Source organism: Hesperophylax consimilis, chromosome 8, assembly GCF_061612785.1.
Source record: "Hesperophylax consimilis isolate HC1 chromosome 8, BYU_Hcon_1.0, whole genome shotgun sequence".
Lineage (NCBI taxonomy): Eukaryota > Metazoa > Arthropoda > Insecta > Trichoptera > Limnephilidae > Hesperophylax > Hesperophylax consimilis.
In genome coordinates, this window is record NC_142843.1 from 7,321,723 (window position 1) to 7,340,365 (window position 18,643).

An 18,643-nucleotide genomic window follows, 5' to 3' on the forward strand; every position below is an offset into this window, starting at 1 on the left:
TTGAGAAGACATTACAATACACATGTTATTATCTCACAAAATTAACAAGCACTCTTACGTTTCTAGTAAATTCTTAATTTAAACATTGTTCGTGTATGATAAAGACAAACATTAACCTATTTCATCAATAATGTCTCATAAAGACAGACATTATTAATGAAATAGATATAGGACCGGGCGGCGTTTTCATATTTAAAACTTGTGGCAAATATTAAATTCTACATCACGGGTGTGATTGAGATGACAATATACGCTTAGTTGCTTTCCTTAAGACGAACATGGAATGCTGTATGAGACGTTCTACTGCCAGAAAGTTGTCTTTCTTATACTTATGTTGCTACATTCACTATCTCGCTTTCTCTAATGTCGCATAAAATCTTAAGGAAACAATGGAAATAATTGTATTATTTATAATGTACGTCATTTACGAATGAAATATTATTCCTCGCCTTTTACTAATGCTTGCCGTGTGATGTTTCCTGAAGAATTTAAGCGCAATTAGAGAAAGTGAGATAGCTAACATAGCGAACACATAATTATAAGAAGGAGAACCTACTGGCAGTAGGTCTTCTCATACAGCATTCATTATTCTTCGTAGTGTAAGCGAGTAAAGTAATCTTGTTATCTAAATTTAACAAATATGTGATTGTAACATGCAACATCTTGGATTAATTTTATGAGACAATAACGTGATTATAATATGTTTGTAATTTGACACATAGCTCGTTACTACCAACATTCGTACCTTACTGCCTCTATGTGTTCCCAGCTGGCCAGGCCCGTGAGAGGTCCTTTCTGGTCTCTCGTTCTGCCGTGGACAGTGAGGACTTTACAGCCCGCCTCCTGCAGCATCAGGGCATACTTTACCGTCTTGGAGAAGTCTTGAAATACCCGCACTTTACAGGTGACGGGAACGGAAAGGGATTTGCTGAGAGTGCTCACTGAAAAATATGAACTTATTTTATATGAAACAGAGATAAATTAGAGTAATTTTGATCGCTTTTTAAAATTGGGGTTGGAAAAACAAATTTATTTAAAACCATCAATGAGTTTTTTTTTATTTTGTGACGAGAGCGTCGCAAAGTCCTATTTTAACTTGACCGTTTTGCATTTCATCTCTCTGTAAATTTCTTTGAATTTTTCAAGATGGTGGCCGTTTCAATGGTTCAGTAAAGATTCTTTTTCAAATGTAAAACCGTTGTGTTTATTTGCACTTTCTTAATTGCATGTTTTTCAATAATATGGTACCTACCTGCTTGAAGAAAGTTTTTAAAAAAGAATTGTCGTTGAGATAATCACGTTTTTTTGGATAAATTGCATAATGCATTATTTGAAATTTAAAAAAACTTTCATACATTTATATTTCATAGTTTATAATTAGGTTGGTATGTATTTAAGTACCTGCTTACAGATCATACGATTCCAAAGGAAATTTTATTTTTGATTTATCATATAAGAGAAAATTAGAAAGAATATTTTTTTAGCATGCTGTTCACAGAACTACTAGTATATAATGACCGAAATAATACAAAAAACCATCAGCCGGTAGGTACCTACCTGAATAAACTAACATATATTTTATTTCAATACCAAAGACAATAAACTATAATATCAAAACCAACAAATTGTAAGTAGTTAGGTATCTATGTAAAATCAAGATTTTTTAACTTTTATTTCAAGTAGGTATATTTTTTAGCTTACCAATCTTTTGCAGTAGTGGCCACTCATCTTGTAGATATGATCCATAACGTCCTCTCTTCGCTATAGCTTGGGGACATCCCAAGTTGATGTCAATGGCGTCGCAGTGTGGCTGGGCCAGTAGCGCTGCTTCAAGCAATATCTCTGGATCATTACCACAAAACTGCAAAATTACAACATTATTATAAGACTTTGATTGCAACTATTGCTCCTGACATTACCACCATGGGGAGGAAATGTAGGCCTAGCCTGTGCGGCCAAACTTATAAATCCATATAAACAAAAACAATCCTTCACTACACCGTCCACATCAAAAGAATTTTAATTATAAATTTGACAGCTGTCAGTCAACACAGGATCAGACCTACGACCATTGCTTTATTTGAAATATTAGTTAAATACCTACCTACTCCAGTCACCGCCTGTGACATTTCACTTTTAAAATGTACCTAGTGTGTAATATCTATTACATAGTTATATATTTTTTAAATTTAACTTAGTAGATAGAATGAATTAAATAGAAAAGATTAAATAATACTGCTACATCAGCGTTCCCAAAATCATATTGAGAATAAAGGACAGGCAATTAATCGTTGAAAATATAGCAAAACCGTGCACCGAATTCACCGTGCACGAGTTCCAATGTGTGAATGTTGTAGCGCTAACCTTGCACATAAGGATTTCTAAGCAAATACATTCCAGACGCATGATCAAAGTGATGCTAAATTCACTCACCGTTAAGGCGCTTAATGCACGAGATTAATTATTTATCTGCACTGCTCTAACACGTGATTTGACATTAAGAGTGTAATCTGTCTCGCTCATGTCACCGTTTCGGCTAGGTCGGGCTGTCCCGATACCGCACAATGGTGTTTCAGTAGTATGTTAAAACATGGTTCTGTGCATATCGGGGTAAGCACGACCTGCTTGTTCTTGTGCGGGATTTTTGTACTAGAAGATCTCAAATAATGACCTGGCGAGAATTAGGACTGGAGCGTACTTTCGTACATCGATGACTGGGGCACAGATGTCGTTGTCTATGTGAAGACTGAAGACAAGTAGTGCAATACACAAATGCACGTACCAAGGAACCGCCTCTGACTACAGTACGATGTGAAATAAAAAAGCAAAATACATAGTTCCATTTGTCACCAAACATGGCTAAATCCGTTTTATGCATAGCTTAGATTTCTAATTGTGATCAGATTCAAAGAGTTCATTGAAATTCTTCTTTATTTAATTAATATGTAGGTAATACCTGCAGAAATTCTATATGTGGTGATTTTCTATTTATTATTCTCATTCAGTGTACTGAAACCATAGTAATTCAGTGCACAGTAAATGGCTTTAATAAGACAAGCCTTTATGGGTTCAATGACTCGATGATAAATCACACTAAGTGGATTAATGCATTTAGTATACAATTATTACTCTACAATTACACCTTTCGTCATACATCCTGCACTTGATCATTGAATGACCAAAGAAGCTCAGTAATTTTAATTTATGTAAGTATTTTGTGGTGATTTTAGGCTAAGCCCGTCACCCCACTGGTTCGGTAAGGGTAAGGAATCAACAAAAACTGAAGACCTTCCGTAGAAAAGTCCCACAATGCCTGTGCTGCAAACCGTAGTGAACTTTTCTTTTCTGCGCAAGGTCTTTGGTTTTTACTTCGGTCGATTCGTTATCATTACCGAGCCAGCGGGACGACGGGCTAAATAAATTGGACTGCGTTGTATTTTAGTACAAATTTGACAGTAGCCGCAAAAAAGGTACTTTATTTTTTTGTATTAGGCAATTCACCCTAAAAAGAGTGCTATGTGCCGTTAAAGTTAGGGGAGATGGTTATAATTTTATGGGAAATCTATACGGGAATAGGAAATCTCAAATATTGAAGTCATTCAAGTCTATGAACTTGTATAGAACTGAGAAAATGCGAGAATTGTTGAGAGAAAGTAAATAAGGAATACTAAGGGGAGATTGGTGGGTGATTTTTATAAGTAAACGATAAATGCCTTTGAAAGATGAATGATTTTTACAATTAAAGAAAACATGATTAAGAGTCTCATTTTCCATGCCGCACTGGCAGAGTGGACTATCTAGGACCCGGATTTTAAACAAATGGGATGCAATGGAGCAATGACCAATTCTCATTCTCGAGATACAGGAAATAAATCTTTTGGATTTTTTCTTGCCGTGGAACCAAGGTTTACTTGGTATATGATTTTGTATTCCAGCATAAAAAGCACCAGTTCGGGTTTTCGTATTAGACCAATTTTCTTCCCAGGAGCGAATCATGTTGGATTTAAGAATTGGGATGACGTCAGAGATAGGAATTCTAAAATCTAAAGGATTAGAGCCAGAAATTGTTCCAAGTTTAGCTAGAGAATCGGCTTTCTCGTTACCCTCAATTCCCAAATGGCCAGGGACCCAAACCAATATTGTCTCGAAATTTAATTCATTTAAAGATTTAAGGGTGTTTCTGATATTATAAATAATATAATCTTCTGGTTTATGGATATTTGAGGAAATTTTCAACACTGCGCTTAGTGAGTCAGTGCACAGTAAGGCTCGTCGAATATTGAAAAGCTGGATTTGACTCAAAGCTTGTTCAATTGCGAAGCATTCTGCAGTAAATATAGAAATTTCTTTAGGCAATTTATAAGACAAATCTAAATCGAATTCGGGAATGTGTACCGCAGCTCCACAATCTTTGTTATCAGACTTAGAACCATCTGTGTAAATGAGTGAAAATTCTGGAAACTTAGAAGATGTAATGTTTTTAAATTTTTCCTCAACATTTTGATTAGATGAGGTTAAAATATCAGTTCGGAAGTCTGAAGTTATAACGTTGGGGATATAATTGATAGAATCAAATGGAATAGTGAAAATAGGAAGGATAGGATCTTTTTGTAGATTTTGGAGGGAAGAGGACAGAGATTTGAATGAAAGAAAACTTTTTAGAAGGAGAGGAAGTCGATTTTTATCTGTCGATCTTTTTTCGTTATTTAAGTTATTGAACAAATAATCAAGGCTTTGTTCTAAAGGGTGACGCGATACAGAAAAAGATTTAAAAATATATTTATCAGCCAGGAATTGTCTCCTCAAAATTAAGGGGGGATCAACACATTCTACCTGGAGAGAATTAATTGGAGAAGATTTCATCGCTCCAATAATTATTCTGAGCGCTTTCGACTGAATTCTTTCAAGTTTTTTGTCCAAATATTTAGGAAGAGGATCGAAAAGAAATGTTCCATAATCCAAATGACTTCGCACTAGAGCACCATACATTAATTTAAGAGTAGTAGGATGAGATCCCCACCACACTCTGGAAACAGCTCGCATAATATTTAGCCCCTTTTCACACTTAGCCGAAATGTTCTGAATATGCGGGAGCCAGGAAAGTTTATGATCCAAAAGTAGTCCAAGAAATTTAATTTGCTTAACGATTTGAAGAGGGACATTATCAAAGCAGACAGAAAAGGGGGGTATTTTTCTTTTGCGCGTAAAAGCCACTACTTTGGTTTTAGACGTAGCTAAATTCATCCCATTAGTCAACAACCAAACTTTAATATTATGTAAAGCCAAATTCAATTCCTTCGCAGCGCGCGATAGATTTTTGTGTGATAAATATATAAGGAAATCATCAGCAAAATAAAGTCGCTTGATAGATGAAGGAATTACATTGTCTAAATCACTTATATATATATTAAATAATAATGGACTGATTACGGACCCCTGAGGTAACCCCTTCCATAGTTTGCGATTTATCGTTTTTGAGGAAAAGTGGATAATAATGGATCTGTCTGTTAGTAAATTAATAATAAATTGAACTAGTTTTAAGGGAATTTTTATTTTAATTAATTTTTCTTTCAAAATGTTAATTAATACATCGTCGTAAGCTGACGAAAGATCAAGAAATGTGGCCAGAGTGCAAGAATTAAGGGACTGAGATATACGGATATCTGTTGTTAACACACTTAAATTATCATGGTTGATTTCTTTTTCCGGAAGCCATATTGATTAGGAGAGATAATTCTGTTATTTTCAACAAACCATTCCAATCTGTTCTTTATCAAGTGTTCTGCTACTTTCATTAAACATGACGAAAGAGCAATAGGACGATAGGATGAGATTTCAGATGGATTTTTGCCTGGTTTTAAAATCGGAAGGATTTTTTGAACTTTCCAGACTTCCGGTATAAATCCTGTTTCGAACATGTAATTAATTAGGGATAAAAAATATTCAACCGACATATCTGAGAATGCTTTAATGAAACTATATAAGATTCCATCAGGGCCAGCAGAAGAATCTGGAAGGGAATCGATTACTCGATTTAATTCACTTACTGAGAAAGAAGAGTCCAGCCAGCTAGAGTGAGATTGATAAGAAATAAAGGAAGGCATTTCCTCACATCTGGCAACTGACGGAGGAGCTATCTTATCAGCAAAACCTATAATAATTTCTTCTGGAATATGTTTGGAACGCTGGGGAGTATATGACGAACCGAATTTTTTTAAGTTGGACCATACGGATGACTGGGGAGATTCAGGAGACAAGCGTTCACAGAATTTTCGCCATCCAGACCGCTTTTTGTTTTTCAAAACGCGTTAAAAAGGTACTTAAAAGCACTCTTTTAGAATGTATATTATGACTGAGGATAACACAACTGACTAGATGGAGTTTTTCAAACTCGGTCACATAGGATTGACTATCGGCGCCAATTTAAATTATTTACATTTCAACAGTCCCTGTTAAACGCAGATTATCGAACCGTTTCAACGATTGCACAAATGTCACGATCGTTCAGACGAACAATCATGCAGTTATGTTTAACAGCTGATCAAGTTTTTGTTCGAACCTCAGTCATATTTGACACTGTCATCCAATCGACCATCAACAGCATATCTTTCGATTTTTTGATTGTTAGATTAGGTTATCAAATAACAGTCCCTGCTAACCGCCGATTGATCAAATTTTCACACGAGTTGTTCGATCAACCGTCAAAACTTTATCAAACGCTGACGGGCCGAGAATGAGGACGGGCGTTTCAACAAAAACCACTAGGTATTAAGTGACTCTTAAAAGGCAGTTTACTGTTGATTATTAACGGTCATAATCTTAACGGTAATAAGGGCCGAGAATAGGAATGGACGTTTAAACAAAAATCACTAAGCTGAAGTGACGCTTGAAAAGTAAGATGGGATGTTAAAAGAGCGGTGAAATATGAGTAAGAATAACTAAATGCCGACGGGCCGAGAATGGGAACGGACATTAAAACAACCGGTGTTTCTGCTGAAGCTCACCTGAACGATGAGCGGCCTGTCCTCCGGGCACGTGGCCATCGCCTCGCGCCGGTACTTGGCGTCCTTGCGGAACACGTTGGCATGCAGCATGGGCGTGTAGCACAGCTGGGCTCCGTGACGGCGGCAGAGCAGCCGCCAGGGGAGCTCGCTGGCGTCGACCATCGGCGCCACCACGTAGCGGGAACAGGCCCACTCCATCTTCTGGAAAAGAAAATGTAAGAAATTAATTCAATAAATAAAAAAAATTGCATTTTGCATAAACTACACAATAAAAAAAAGAGACAAAGTACATATTATTATTATAATGGGTTATGTATGGCATTTACATGCCCCTGGAATCCTTCAAGGCTGCTGTTAAAAATGTCAACGGTCTTGGGAATGTTATTTAATAACACCATACCTCGTGTCATGCTACGCCGAGCAAGTATGTCCATTCTGCTATGTGGGATACATAGCAAATCATGGTGCCGTCGCTGGCTGTAGTTGTTTGGTATGAATAACTTATAGCATTCCAGGAGGTATGGACGATCTATTCAATTATTAATAATTTTATACGCCATTACTGCAAAGACCCCATTCCTCGACTGAAGACTTTGGTAGCACGTTTCAGCAAGCAAATCTTAAGTAATGCATGAATCGTGGGTACTCTCCATGCATTCTCATAAACAGGTATATAAGGAATATTTTTTTGTAGCTCTCTAATTTCTCAATGTATTTTTGCTGGTAGGGCCCCATACAGCTGAGACCTATTGAAACCTAGATACGAATTTTAAACATTATAATGCAATTATACATAGCCATCATTGCTTCGGGATTAAAAAACTGTTTGCAATATCTTATAACAAACCCTAGAAGTTCGTAGCGTGATGATGTCAACTGCAATATATGATCTGAAAATTTGGGATCAAAGTCTACTCCTAGGTCCTTGGTGGATTTTACTGGTGACAATATATCCTTTTAATTCAATAATCAAATTTTATGTGGTTTGTCGAACGTTTATATAACATAGTGACATATTTTTTTAATAAAAAAAAATATTTTCATCAGCCCAGGTTTGAGTTGAATCGAAGTCGATTTGTAATTTGACACAATCTTGCCCGTCACAAATCCTCAAAAGTAATTGGAAATCATCAGCAAAAAGCAGGCAAGCGCATACTTGATGCAATCAATTAATATTATAAATAGTATAGACCCTAGGTTTGACCCCTGTGGTACTCCAGAGAATGCAGAGAATTCCCTAGACCCATTTCCGTCGATGCTTACGTACTGTCATATTGTTATTACACAATCTTGCCCGTCACAAATCCTCAAAAGTAATTGGAAATCATCAGCAAAAAGCAGGCAAGCGCATACTTGATGCAATCAATTAATATTATAAATAGTATAGACCCTAGGTTTGACCCCTGTGGTACTCCAGAGAATGCAGAGAATTCCCTAGACCCATTTACGTCGATGCTTACGTACTGTCATATTGTTATTTTTTATACAAAACAGTGAATTATTTAATTTCCGCATTCTATTTTACAGCGATTGCAACATGACTATGTATGAAAAATATATTACATTGCTATTGTACTTGTCTAAAAATCAGTTTAAATCACGGGGCTTACAATAAACATATTAATTTCGGTAGTGCATATGTCCTTCGTACCCCTGGTTCAATGAACACGGGTTTGTTTTGAATTTAAGGGTAATTTTCAAAATTGCAACTGATTGTGTCAAGAATTCAAACAAGCGATAAAGTACCTACCTAAAATAATCAAAAGAAATCGTGTCCCGCTTAACTCTAGTTTAATGAACTTTGGAATTTGGATTTGTTTTGATTTAAGTGTAATTTTCTAAATTAGAACTGATTGTGTGAGGGATTCAGACAAGCGATAAAGACCTACCTATAATATATATTTGACGGCCGGCATAGTCCAGTGGTAACGCATTGGACTGCCATTCCGAAGGTCGCGGGTTCGAACCTGGCGTGCGCAAATAAATTTTATTTGATTAATTTGTGTTATTTCACAATTAATTAATTAAAACAATATATAGTATATTTGCGGCACGTTCCAGAGTGGAAGATACTACCAGTATCGCCCTGGTGTAAGACCACCATTCAGAATTGAAACGTTGCTCCAAATGGCTTTAGCCGTGTTTAGCGACTAGATCTGAATAGCCAGGTACTTCCCCACCTTTCTCTTTCCCTTCCCCACTTACCTTCAGCCTCACAACATCCCCCAATTGGGGATGCCATAGTCTCACTGGCTCCAGACGGGAGCAGTTGGGACTCTTGTGAGGTAATCACTATAAAAAAAAATATATAAAAAAAAAATATTATTTTTAACAGAAAAATATTTTAATTGTCATTTTCAAACTTGGAACTGATTTGTCAACAATTCAGACTGTCCCGTGGTTTCTCATAGGTCTGCGCTAAATAAATGTAAAGAGAACATGTTTATAGTATGTTATGACGCCCTCCGCGTCAGAGACATGTCAAGGCTGAAGAAAGTGGGGGATGAGAAATGAAGATGGGAAGATGAAGGTTAAGCTGAAACCTGGCTTATTAGGGTTAACCCTTTGGCTCAGAGGTATAGGGTTCCAAGCCCGGTGAGTTTCAAATATAAAATAACACGATAATTAAGAAACAAGAAACAAAATATTATCAATACCTCGTCCCAGAGTATATATAAGAAACTCTCAGAGGCTTTTGAATGAAAACGTTGCTTGAGATGGATTTAGTTACGTATTAAGTAATTAGCGGATCTCAGGTTAACCTACATCTTCCCATATTCATTTCTTATCCCCCACTCTATTCAGTCTAATAGTATTCTGTTCATATTTGTATCATTAATTGTTAAAGATCTTTTAACAAATCTATTTATATATTATCAAGGTACAATATGAATATGTAGGTAGTATTTAAAATAAATGCGTGAAAACGGGTGCATACATAATTTATGAACCGCTTTGTGTTGAAAATTTTCTATTTTTAACAATACAAAATATTTTGCATATATATTTTATTACTTATACAGGGTTCATCACGGAAACCTCGTGTTTTGTTGATTATTTATTTATTGTTATTAGTTTAATTTGTAGAACTCCATTTTAATTTTAATTTTTTATATATTCAATAATATTGTTATTGGGTTTATAAAAACAGTTTATTTTTAAACAAGTTCTGCTGTGTAATTATTATTACGCGTGACAGCTGTTTCGCCCTCTGAAGGCATTATCAAACTGTGGGTAGCCCACTTACAGACGATACATTTATATTATTTGTAGATAGGTATTTTAATTTCAATTACTGATTTCTTAATTGATTTCTGAGTAAAATGTTAGAAATTATTAATGGTTATTACCCCAGTAAAGTTTCCCCAATTACTGTAATGTTTAAATTTGACTGAATGTCTTTATGTTAGTTATTCCCAAACGATGACTCATAGGGTTATTTTAATAGCATAATTAAGTACTTCATAGTGCACTCATATTTGTACTAGGTTTGAAAATATCTAGTAGGGGTGAACGAATTATATTTGTTTGTTCATTAATTAGAATAGCTTTCGGATTATTAGAGTTTTTGTTAATTTCTAACTGCTCTAAAAGATTCAGTTTACGGCCTTTATTTTGTACGTGTAACGGAGTTGGTTTATTATTATCACTAAGTGAGTGATTTTCATCTAGGAGATGTTTGGCAAATTGTGATTGTATTTTATTATTATTTTTAAAAATCCGAAAGCAATTCTAATTAATGAACAAACAAATATAATTCGTTCACCCCTACTAGATATCTTTAAACCTAGTACAAATATGAGTGCATTTTGTTGATTGTCTAGTACGGCCGAGAGTTGGCCTCAGAGAGTGGGGATGACCTTGATTTGTCTGTTATATTGGGAAGTTAAGTTGTCGTGGAACCTAGTGATTATTAGCCATATTATTAGCCATTCCTACCGAAATTTCGGTAGATCTATCGATTTCGGCAAAAATCTACCGAAATTTGTGAAAATCAACCGAATTTTCGGGAAATCGACAGTTTACATTCAATCAGTTTGTACATAAGTATTATATAGCCAAAATAAAGCCAATTATGGATCTCTTCCTTGTGACTACCTCTACTGAGACAGCATAATATGGAATAAGTAAATTAAATTTGTAAGAAAGGAATATGAATTAAAAAATTTATACAAAACAAAAGATTATATAAAACGAAAAATTTACAAAAAAATACATTTATAGCCATGGTGAGAGGTTGTAGATATATAACAAATCATAATAGAGATATAAACAATAGAGACAAACATTATTCACAAACCATCAGAGAAATATTCTTTTATGGACCTCTTGTATTTGGTAAGTTCGCAACTGAAAATATCAACCTTGGATAATACCCTATTGTAATTATTGCATAGTCTGTTCAGGCGAGAACTCTGCTTAGAGTTCGTTTTGCATTAATCAACCCTGATCAGGACACAAGAGCGTGTTGAAAGCGCAGGTACATTGAATGGAATCTTGCTTATCAACTCTGGACTAGTGCATACATGAATAGTGCATCCTTATAATGCCTCCGTACACTCAGTGAATCAATTTTAAAGTATGAAGCTGCCTCTGCATAATTATTAAATCTTACAAATGACTTGTAACAAAGATATTTTAGGAATTTGTTTTGAATTGCTTCGATTTTGTTTATGCGGATTTTGTAAAATGGAGACCAAACAACTGATGCAAACTCCAAATGACTTCGCGCGTAGGCAAAGTAGAGTTGCTTAATGATATCGATGCTATTAAAAAGATTTGTGTTTCTTATGATGAAGCCTAACATTTTATGAAAAACAACTGGTGCAATTGCACCACAGCTCGTAATTCAATGACTGTCTTAAGGAATCAGTTTCCAGGCAGCCTTTCTTCCAGATACATATTAGCAATATTCACTGGCCTCCTCGCTCCCTGATCTAAGCTTATGTGACCTCTTTTTGTGCGGATATCTCAAGTCCCTTGGACTGCCGTGAACATCTCAAGACGAAAATCTAGGGGAAAACCTTTCGGATTCCACGTCAGATGTTAATTGACGCTACACAAAGTTTTCGGAACCGGCTACAATCATGCATAAATGTGAATGGCCTACATCTAAGCGACGGCAAGATCATCTTCAAAACATAAACTGCCATAAAAAAATTCAAACTCATAATACGTTTTGTCATAAATTAAAATCTTTTTTAAACAAACTGACCATGCGATTCCCGTGACCGACCCTGTATATATCCTAAGGATTTAATTCTAAAAAGTTGTGCTTCGGTATAATCATCATTAAAAAAGTTATTTTGGACTACTAATATATTCTGAAGTGGTCGAAGTTAAAATAACTCTAACTTAATCCGCCGACTTAAATAAGCGAAGCAAACAATTGTGAATGGGCGTAATGCGGTCAGGGAAGCCTCACCCCAGAGAACACATGGGGAAATTTTATGAAGAATGGAAAGTTCTGTGTATAGAGAAATAGGTTTCCGACAGGTTTCTCCCGGAAACAGAAAAGTTTGCTGGATTTTCAATGGAAAAGGACAGGGATGGCGAGCCTTCCACACAGCAGATAATTTTGGTGACACAAGGGCAAAATTCTAATTTTGGATCTTGTAATAATTGTTGTTCTCTCATCTACAGTTGCCCTAGTGAACCAGGCGCCTCCGCTCCGATCAGCGAACTTCGATCACTGACGTTCCGGAGGTCTGAGAACATTGGTGACTCAGCAGGGATGTCCGGGTTCATGGGGTGAGGTATATCCAGGTCTTGGTGGCGAATGCGTCTGCCCACCTAAAGCATGGTGTGCCGGATTGGGAGAGGTCGGTGGAGAGAGACTCTTTGACCTCACCAGCCGGACTCTCTCGGACCGCCTTGCATCGCAGTGGGAGGGATGGATTAATTCGTCCGCCACTTCTGGACATACTTTCCACCAGATTCCTACCTACCCCTACTTACCTTTTCCTTCTCAGAACTTTCCTTCTTAAAACGAGATTGCAAGCCATAAACGAATGAATTGCTATGTATCCTGATAAACTTTTAGTAAAATACCAATGTTTTGTCACGGTGTCGGAACACGTGTCCATAAAAATTCTAACAATTTCGTCTTTATTATTAAGATAAACGCAGGTGTATGAACACGTTTCCCGGTATTATTACGAATTTACTAAAAGTTTGTCGATAAATTGAAGAGCTTTTTAATAAATCAGCAATACTCATTTTTCTCTGTGGAATATTTTTAAAAACTATCAGTCCATTGTATAGGCAATCTTCCTTTCATTTTATTGCCTATTTTGTACAAAAATATTACAAATAGGTTCTCACTTTTCATTGTTTTGCTAATGAGCCGTCGCGGACCTTCAGTCCTCTGCTGTTGTTTGCGGTGAATTTCTCTCTTTCCATCGTGTTATTTATCTGACACGCGATGATTGTATTAAAGAATCGGGCGCAAATAACAACAATAGCTCAGGCAAAAATATAAAGAAATAGGTGCGCCACCCCTGTCACAGAAGATAATAGTACCTACCTACACGTTATTTTCAGCGCGTTGCGAATTTCTTCTCTTATTTTTAGTATATATATATTGGATTTTATGGGCTTTTAAGTTTTTATACTGTAATAATACTGAGGATTGAACCTTCCTCCCCAGGGACTTGAGTCAACTGCGCCTAAATCTCGCCAAATGCCGATCGGGTTGGACCAACATATATTTCGTATATTAACTGCTGTAATTTCATCCAATTTAAGAGAATTGCGTATATGTCATCAACAACGACTCATCTGACGAGTTTCAGCTCGCACAGATGTCGGGAAGTAGGTTAATTTCCACTTCCAATATTTGCATTAATTCATTAACGCAAATAAAATTGTAATTTAAATAGATGCATTTAAAAATACAGAAAATCCTTTTAAAAAAAGTAATAAAAATTGAAAATAAACTGGCATAACGGAACTGGCAAAACTGCTATTGATACAAGTCTCGACAAAATCCGATAATAATAATAATAATATTTGGCTAATTTATATAGCGCCGTTTTCGTGAGAAATCACCTCAAGGGCGCTGTACAAATATATTTCTTAAATAGTTAATACTAGAACTACTGACTTATCTCTAAGACTTATATCTAGTGACTTACGACTAAGGCCTATAACTACTATCTTAACGACATATATACGAGTATTTACATATTTAGCAACTTACAACTAAAATTAATATTAATAATCTAATCTTACTAACGCCAGAAGAAGAAGGAAGTTCCATTATATTAGGGTGTTTTTATTGGTAGCTGGATATATATGTTAAATGAATGAAATTAATGAATAAAATCAATCTTCAATCTTAAACGCATTTAGATGATTCATCTGCCAACAAGTAAACCGATTGACTTGTTATGTTCCCGCTGATATTGCGAAATAAATAGTGTCGAGTTATTTAAAGTTGTAAAAGTTTGTATTTTTCTTGGTTAGCCGTAAGAAATAAGAAATCCAACTAGCTAAACTCATTGCAGAGAATTTTATTCATATTTTTGGTTCAATTTTGAATTTTACGTCTACGAGATTTTTTACTGGGAAATGTGTTTTTTATTCTATGAAAAACATCCCATGTTGGTTCGTAAACATTTCCACGCCGCCAAAAATGCGTTAAAGAAACAACAATAAATTTTATTAATTTATGAAGAGAAAGCTTTGTATTTTAATTATGATGATAAAATAAAAGGTCAGTCTTTCCGGAAAGGTCTGGGAGCAAAGCGGAAGCAAACAGATCGGAACTTCCGGAACGAGGTTAAAAATTCGACCGAGGTTTTAAAGGCTGCGGAATATATTGCTTTGACCCTGGCTGTTACGGTGCCGGACTAATTTCCTTACAAGTTACATCACTGGAGGAACATTCCTACCACAAGTATTACGTTGTGTTGACAAACCTTAAAGTTACACAAGTTCCATTACAAAGGCAACCTACATAAAATGTAATTTCAAAAAACCTTGTGCTAGTAATCATAATCCTTGAAGGAGAAAGTTTGTTGCATAAGATTTCCGTATCGATATTATGTTGTTTGAAATTTAAATGCTTTGTTTCCTCATAAACTAGTTTTAGTACCCGGTTTTGCCCGAGTGACAAAACTTTTTTTCGAAAACTATTTTTCCTATCTAACCGTTACAAAAATATTGAAAACAATATAATAGCATCTTGCCCTATTTTACGACAAATTAATTGATGTTTCAAAGCTTCGTAGCTCATGGTGGAAATGAGGTTGCGAGTTGAGTAGTTGCGTTGATCCAGAAAATTCTATGCAAATTTCATGACACCATTCGAGAGCTTTTTATACTTCGATCCAAGAAGATCCAAGAATCGAGTCTTACAAAAGAAAATATATAATTATTTGCATAATGATTGACAAAAAAAAATTAGGCCCATTTGTTCCGCAGAAATTCAAGTGTGGCTAAGTCATCTAATTATGAAAATTATGAATGAAAATAGTTAAATGTATTTTGTTATTAATTGTGCTCAGCAGAATAGGACAACTATCATTTTGTTAAGTTTGTCATCTTATTACAACTTTATAAGAAGCTGAAAAGCACATAAAATCGGCGTTTGACGGGGAGCTTTCAAATGTCAAAAGAACAAAATGGCGCTGAATGATTCGATGACAGTGTGACATTTCAATTTCTGCGAAACAACTGCGCTTTCGACTTATAATTCAATTCAATTTATCTTTGTAATTCAATTTAAATCTTGTAAAAGTGAAATTAAAACGTAAAAGGATAATTTTTCTCTGAATAAACAACAGTATCATGATACTTCACGTACAACGCGGGAACACAGTGGCTCTCCGCTTTCATCCCTGTGGTACACCAGTCAGTTAGTCTAGTCTACGTGCTCAAGAATACGTCTTCTCGTTCCCCTTGTTCTCCACCCTCGAGCCTTGAATCCACTGGAGATCTGTCTCGAGGGGTATCCTACATCCCAACATGCACGGTCCACCGTACCTAAGCCAGCAAGATTCATAAAATATACATGAAAAAGAATGGGAAAATAATGAATTCGCAACAGAGAAATTATTTGTCAAATAAAATCCTTTCTTTGTTCGGTGGCTCACTAGAGCAAACATAAATATCTTTTCTGCTGACTAAAATTTACGAGCGGACAGCATCTTGGACTTTGATAAAAATATTGAGATAGAAAAATGTCAGGTAAGAGTAAAATAAATTATTTTCAATTCCCAATCTTCAAAACATTATTATTTATTTTATGTAATAGGTATTCCAGGATAAAGCAGAAACCTGTTTGAAACAGAAGCTAGACAACTGCCCCGATGATGGACACTGTAACGCCGTCCGACACGTTGGCTTATTAAGTAGGAAGCGCAACACGGCGTTATACCCCAAAAAATAACACGAAAATATTTTTGGCAGTGAAACCTCAAATTATAACAGAAACCTGTTTATCTGAACTAGCATCAACTCTCAAAAGCTGAGGTCTGGCGTCATGAAATTTGCACAGAGTTTTATGTGGGTAATTTCAAAGCCAACATAGCTATTTCCATATTTTTATGTAATTTCCATCATGAGCTATAGCGCCTTGAAATGTTGACTTCATTATAAAAAAATAAGTCAAATCAATGCCGTATTACGTTTCAACTATTCTAGGGGGATACTAACTAAAAAGGGGAAAAAACTCAGGCGAATCCGGGTAGTAAATGCGTATTACATTGATACAAATTACGAGAATAAAGACTGCAAAGCCTTAAAGCTAAAACGTATACACTAAAGACAAAAATCTTTACTTAAAAAGAGATTAGAGTTTTCATAAATAATAAATGTCTCAAAGGAACACAACTGACGACCATTAGAAAAATAAACAATCATATATCTGCGGTTGATAAATTTGGCTTTTTTAGCAAGCAGCATGAAAAAGCACATGAGAATTCGCGCAGCTGCAGATGTGAAGGACATCCACGTTTTCATTCGATATAATATAAATATGTAAGTGTGAACATAAATAAGTATGATTAGAAGTGTGAACCGTGGAGGTATAATTACCGTTATTTGTTATTAATTAGTATAGTCACATATTAGTCATTACTTTGTACGTTCTTATATTATATATTCTACTCACTGAAGACAATATATTACAAAAGTGTGATATAGGGAGTCCGTCCGTCCACAGCCGATACCTTATAATATTAATAATACCTCCACTGTCCTACATTTCGCATACATTTTAATGGATTTTATGTGACATATATTCTTTATTTTACGTTGATAAATTACAGAAATCGAAAAAAATAGGCTACTATGTACGACCTTGTACCTAAAAAATATTAATGCGGCTATTAACTTTGTCTTTGACGTTTTAGAAATGTAATAAAATATTAAAGCAGGTATTTACTTTGTCTTTGATTTTTTAGAAATGTAATGAAATATTAAAGCAGCTATTAACTTTGTCTTTAATGTTTTAGAAATGTAATGAAAGATTAAAGCGGCTATTAACTTTGTCTTTGATGTTTTAGAAATGTAATGAAATATTAAAGCGGCTATCTTTGTCTTCGATGTCTTTGAAATGTAATGAAATATTAAAGCGGCTATTAACTTTGTCTTTGATGTTTTAGAAATGTAATGAAATATTAAAGCGACTATTAACTTTGTCTTTGATGTTTTAGACATGTAATAAAATACTTATATAACTTTGATATTAATGAGATCACTGCATAAAAGATTTTTTTTCTTATTTTTAGTAACTTTATACAAAAGTGAATTATTTTTATTGTTAACTTATATAATCTCATAATTTTTCCTTTCGTTCCATATTGTACTATGATTGTCAATAACTTTCACGGGTGAAAACGTCAATTTATTACATAAATAAAAATGTTAATGTTCGTACGTTCAAAATTTTAAATCTTGAAAAGTTCTCCACCGTTTGCTTTGAAATTTTGACACAAAGTTGCTTTCGAATATGTCACCTGTGACCGATTTAAACAGCGCTATCGGACAAACATGTTTTTGAAAAAACATCGCCATATGTTGGACGTAAAAGCAACTAGCGCTATTGTTTTTCTACCTGCACAGACAGACTGAGTCACAGCAACGAGTAGCGGGGTACAGCTAGTTCTTAATAAATGTTGTGAAAAACCGAACCGTTTAATATAGAGTAAATATTTCATTTGTGGAATTAATACTGTCTTCAGCTTAGAAGTAATATGACAAAATGTTGAGATCGATATTTAGATGCCGCGGCGGGAAGTTTTCTACAAACTTTTCTCATTGCTAACTTTAGTTGCAGCTGTTACCTGATCAAAAAGTTGACAAAGTGACATCGTCGGGAAACGACCATCTTATATTTTTTTGTTGTGACGGTTTGTTTCTGGTATTAAATTTTGACGTAGACGTTTATATAATATTATGTTTACTAGTAGTAACTGATAATTACCCGGTTTCGCCCGAGAATTCAACCTTTTTATATATATTTTGTTTATTTTATAAGCAATAATTATTCGCCTGAAACACTCATCCACATTGAAAAATCTCCTGATAAAAGATACATGACGCCAACGGGACTTGATTAATGTGGATGAGTGTTTCAGGCGAATAATTATTGCTTGTAAAATAATTGTTACCCTTTGTGCTATGCATAAAAA

At 35.1% G+C, this 18,643-nt stretch overlaps 1 protein-coding gene across 1 annotated transcript in view; it reads right to left on the reverse strand.

Annotated features, from left to right (window-relative positions):
- Dus1 (Dihydrouridine synthase 1) overlaps window positions 1-18,643 on the reverse strand; it is an 82,570-nt gene that overhangs the window by 7,003 nt on the left and 56,924 nt on the right. Inside the window, exons 2-4 of the mRNA XM_089634421.1 lie at window positions 7,005-7,205; window positions 1,702-1,861; window positions 746-941 (exon numbers count right to left, since the gene is read on the reverse strand). Of these exons, the coding sequence (XP_089490547.1) occupies window positions 746-941; window positions 1,702-1,861; window positions 7,005-7,205 (557 nt within the window). The remainder of the gene's footprint in view (window positions 1-745; window positions 942-1,701; window positions 1,862-7,004; window positions 7,206-18,643) is intronic.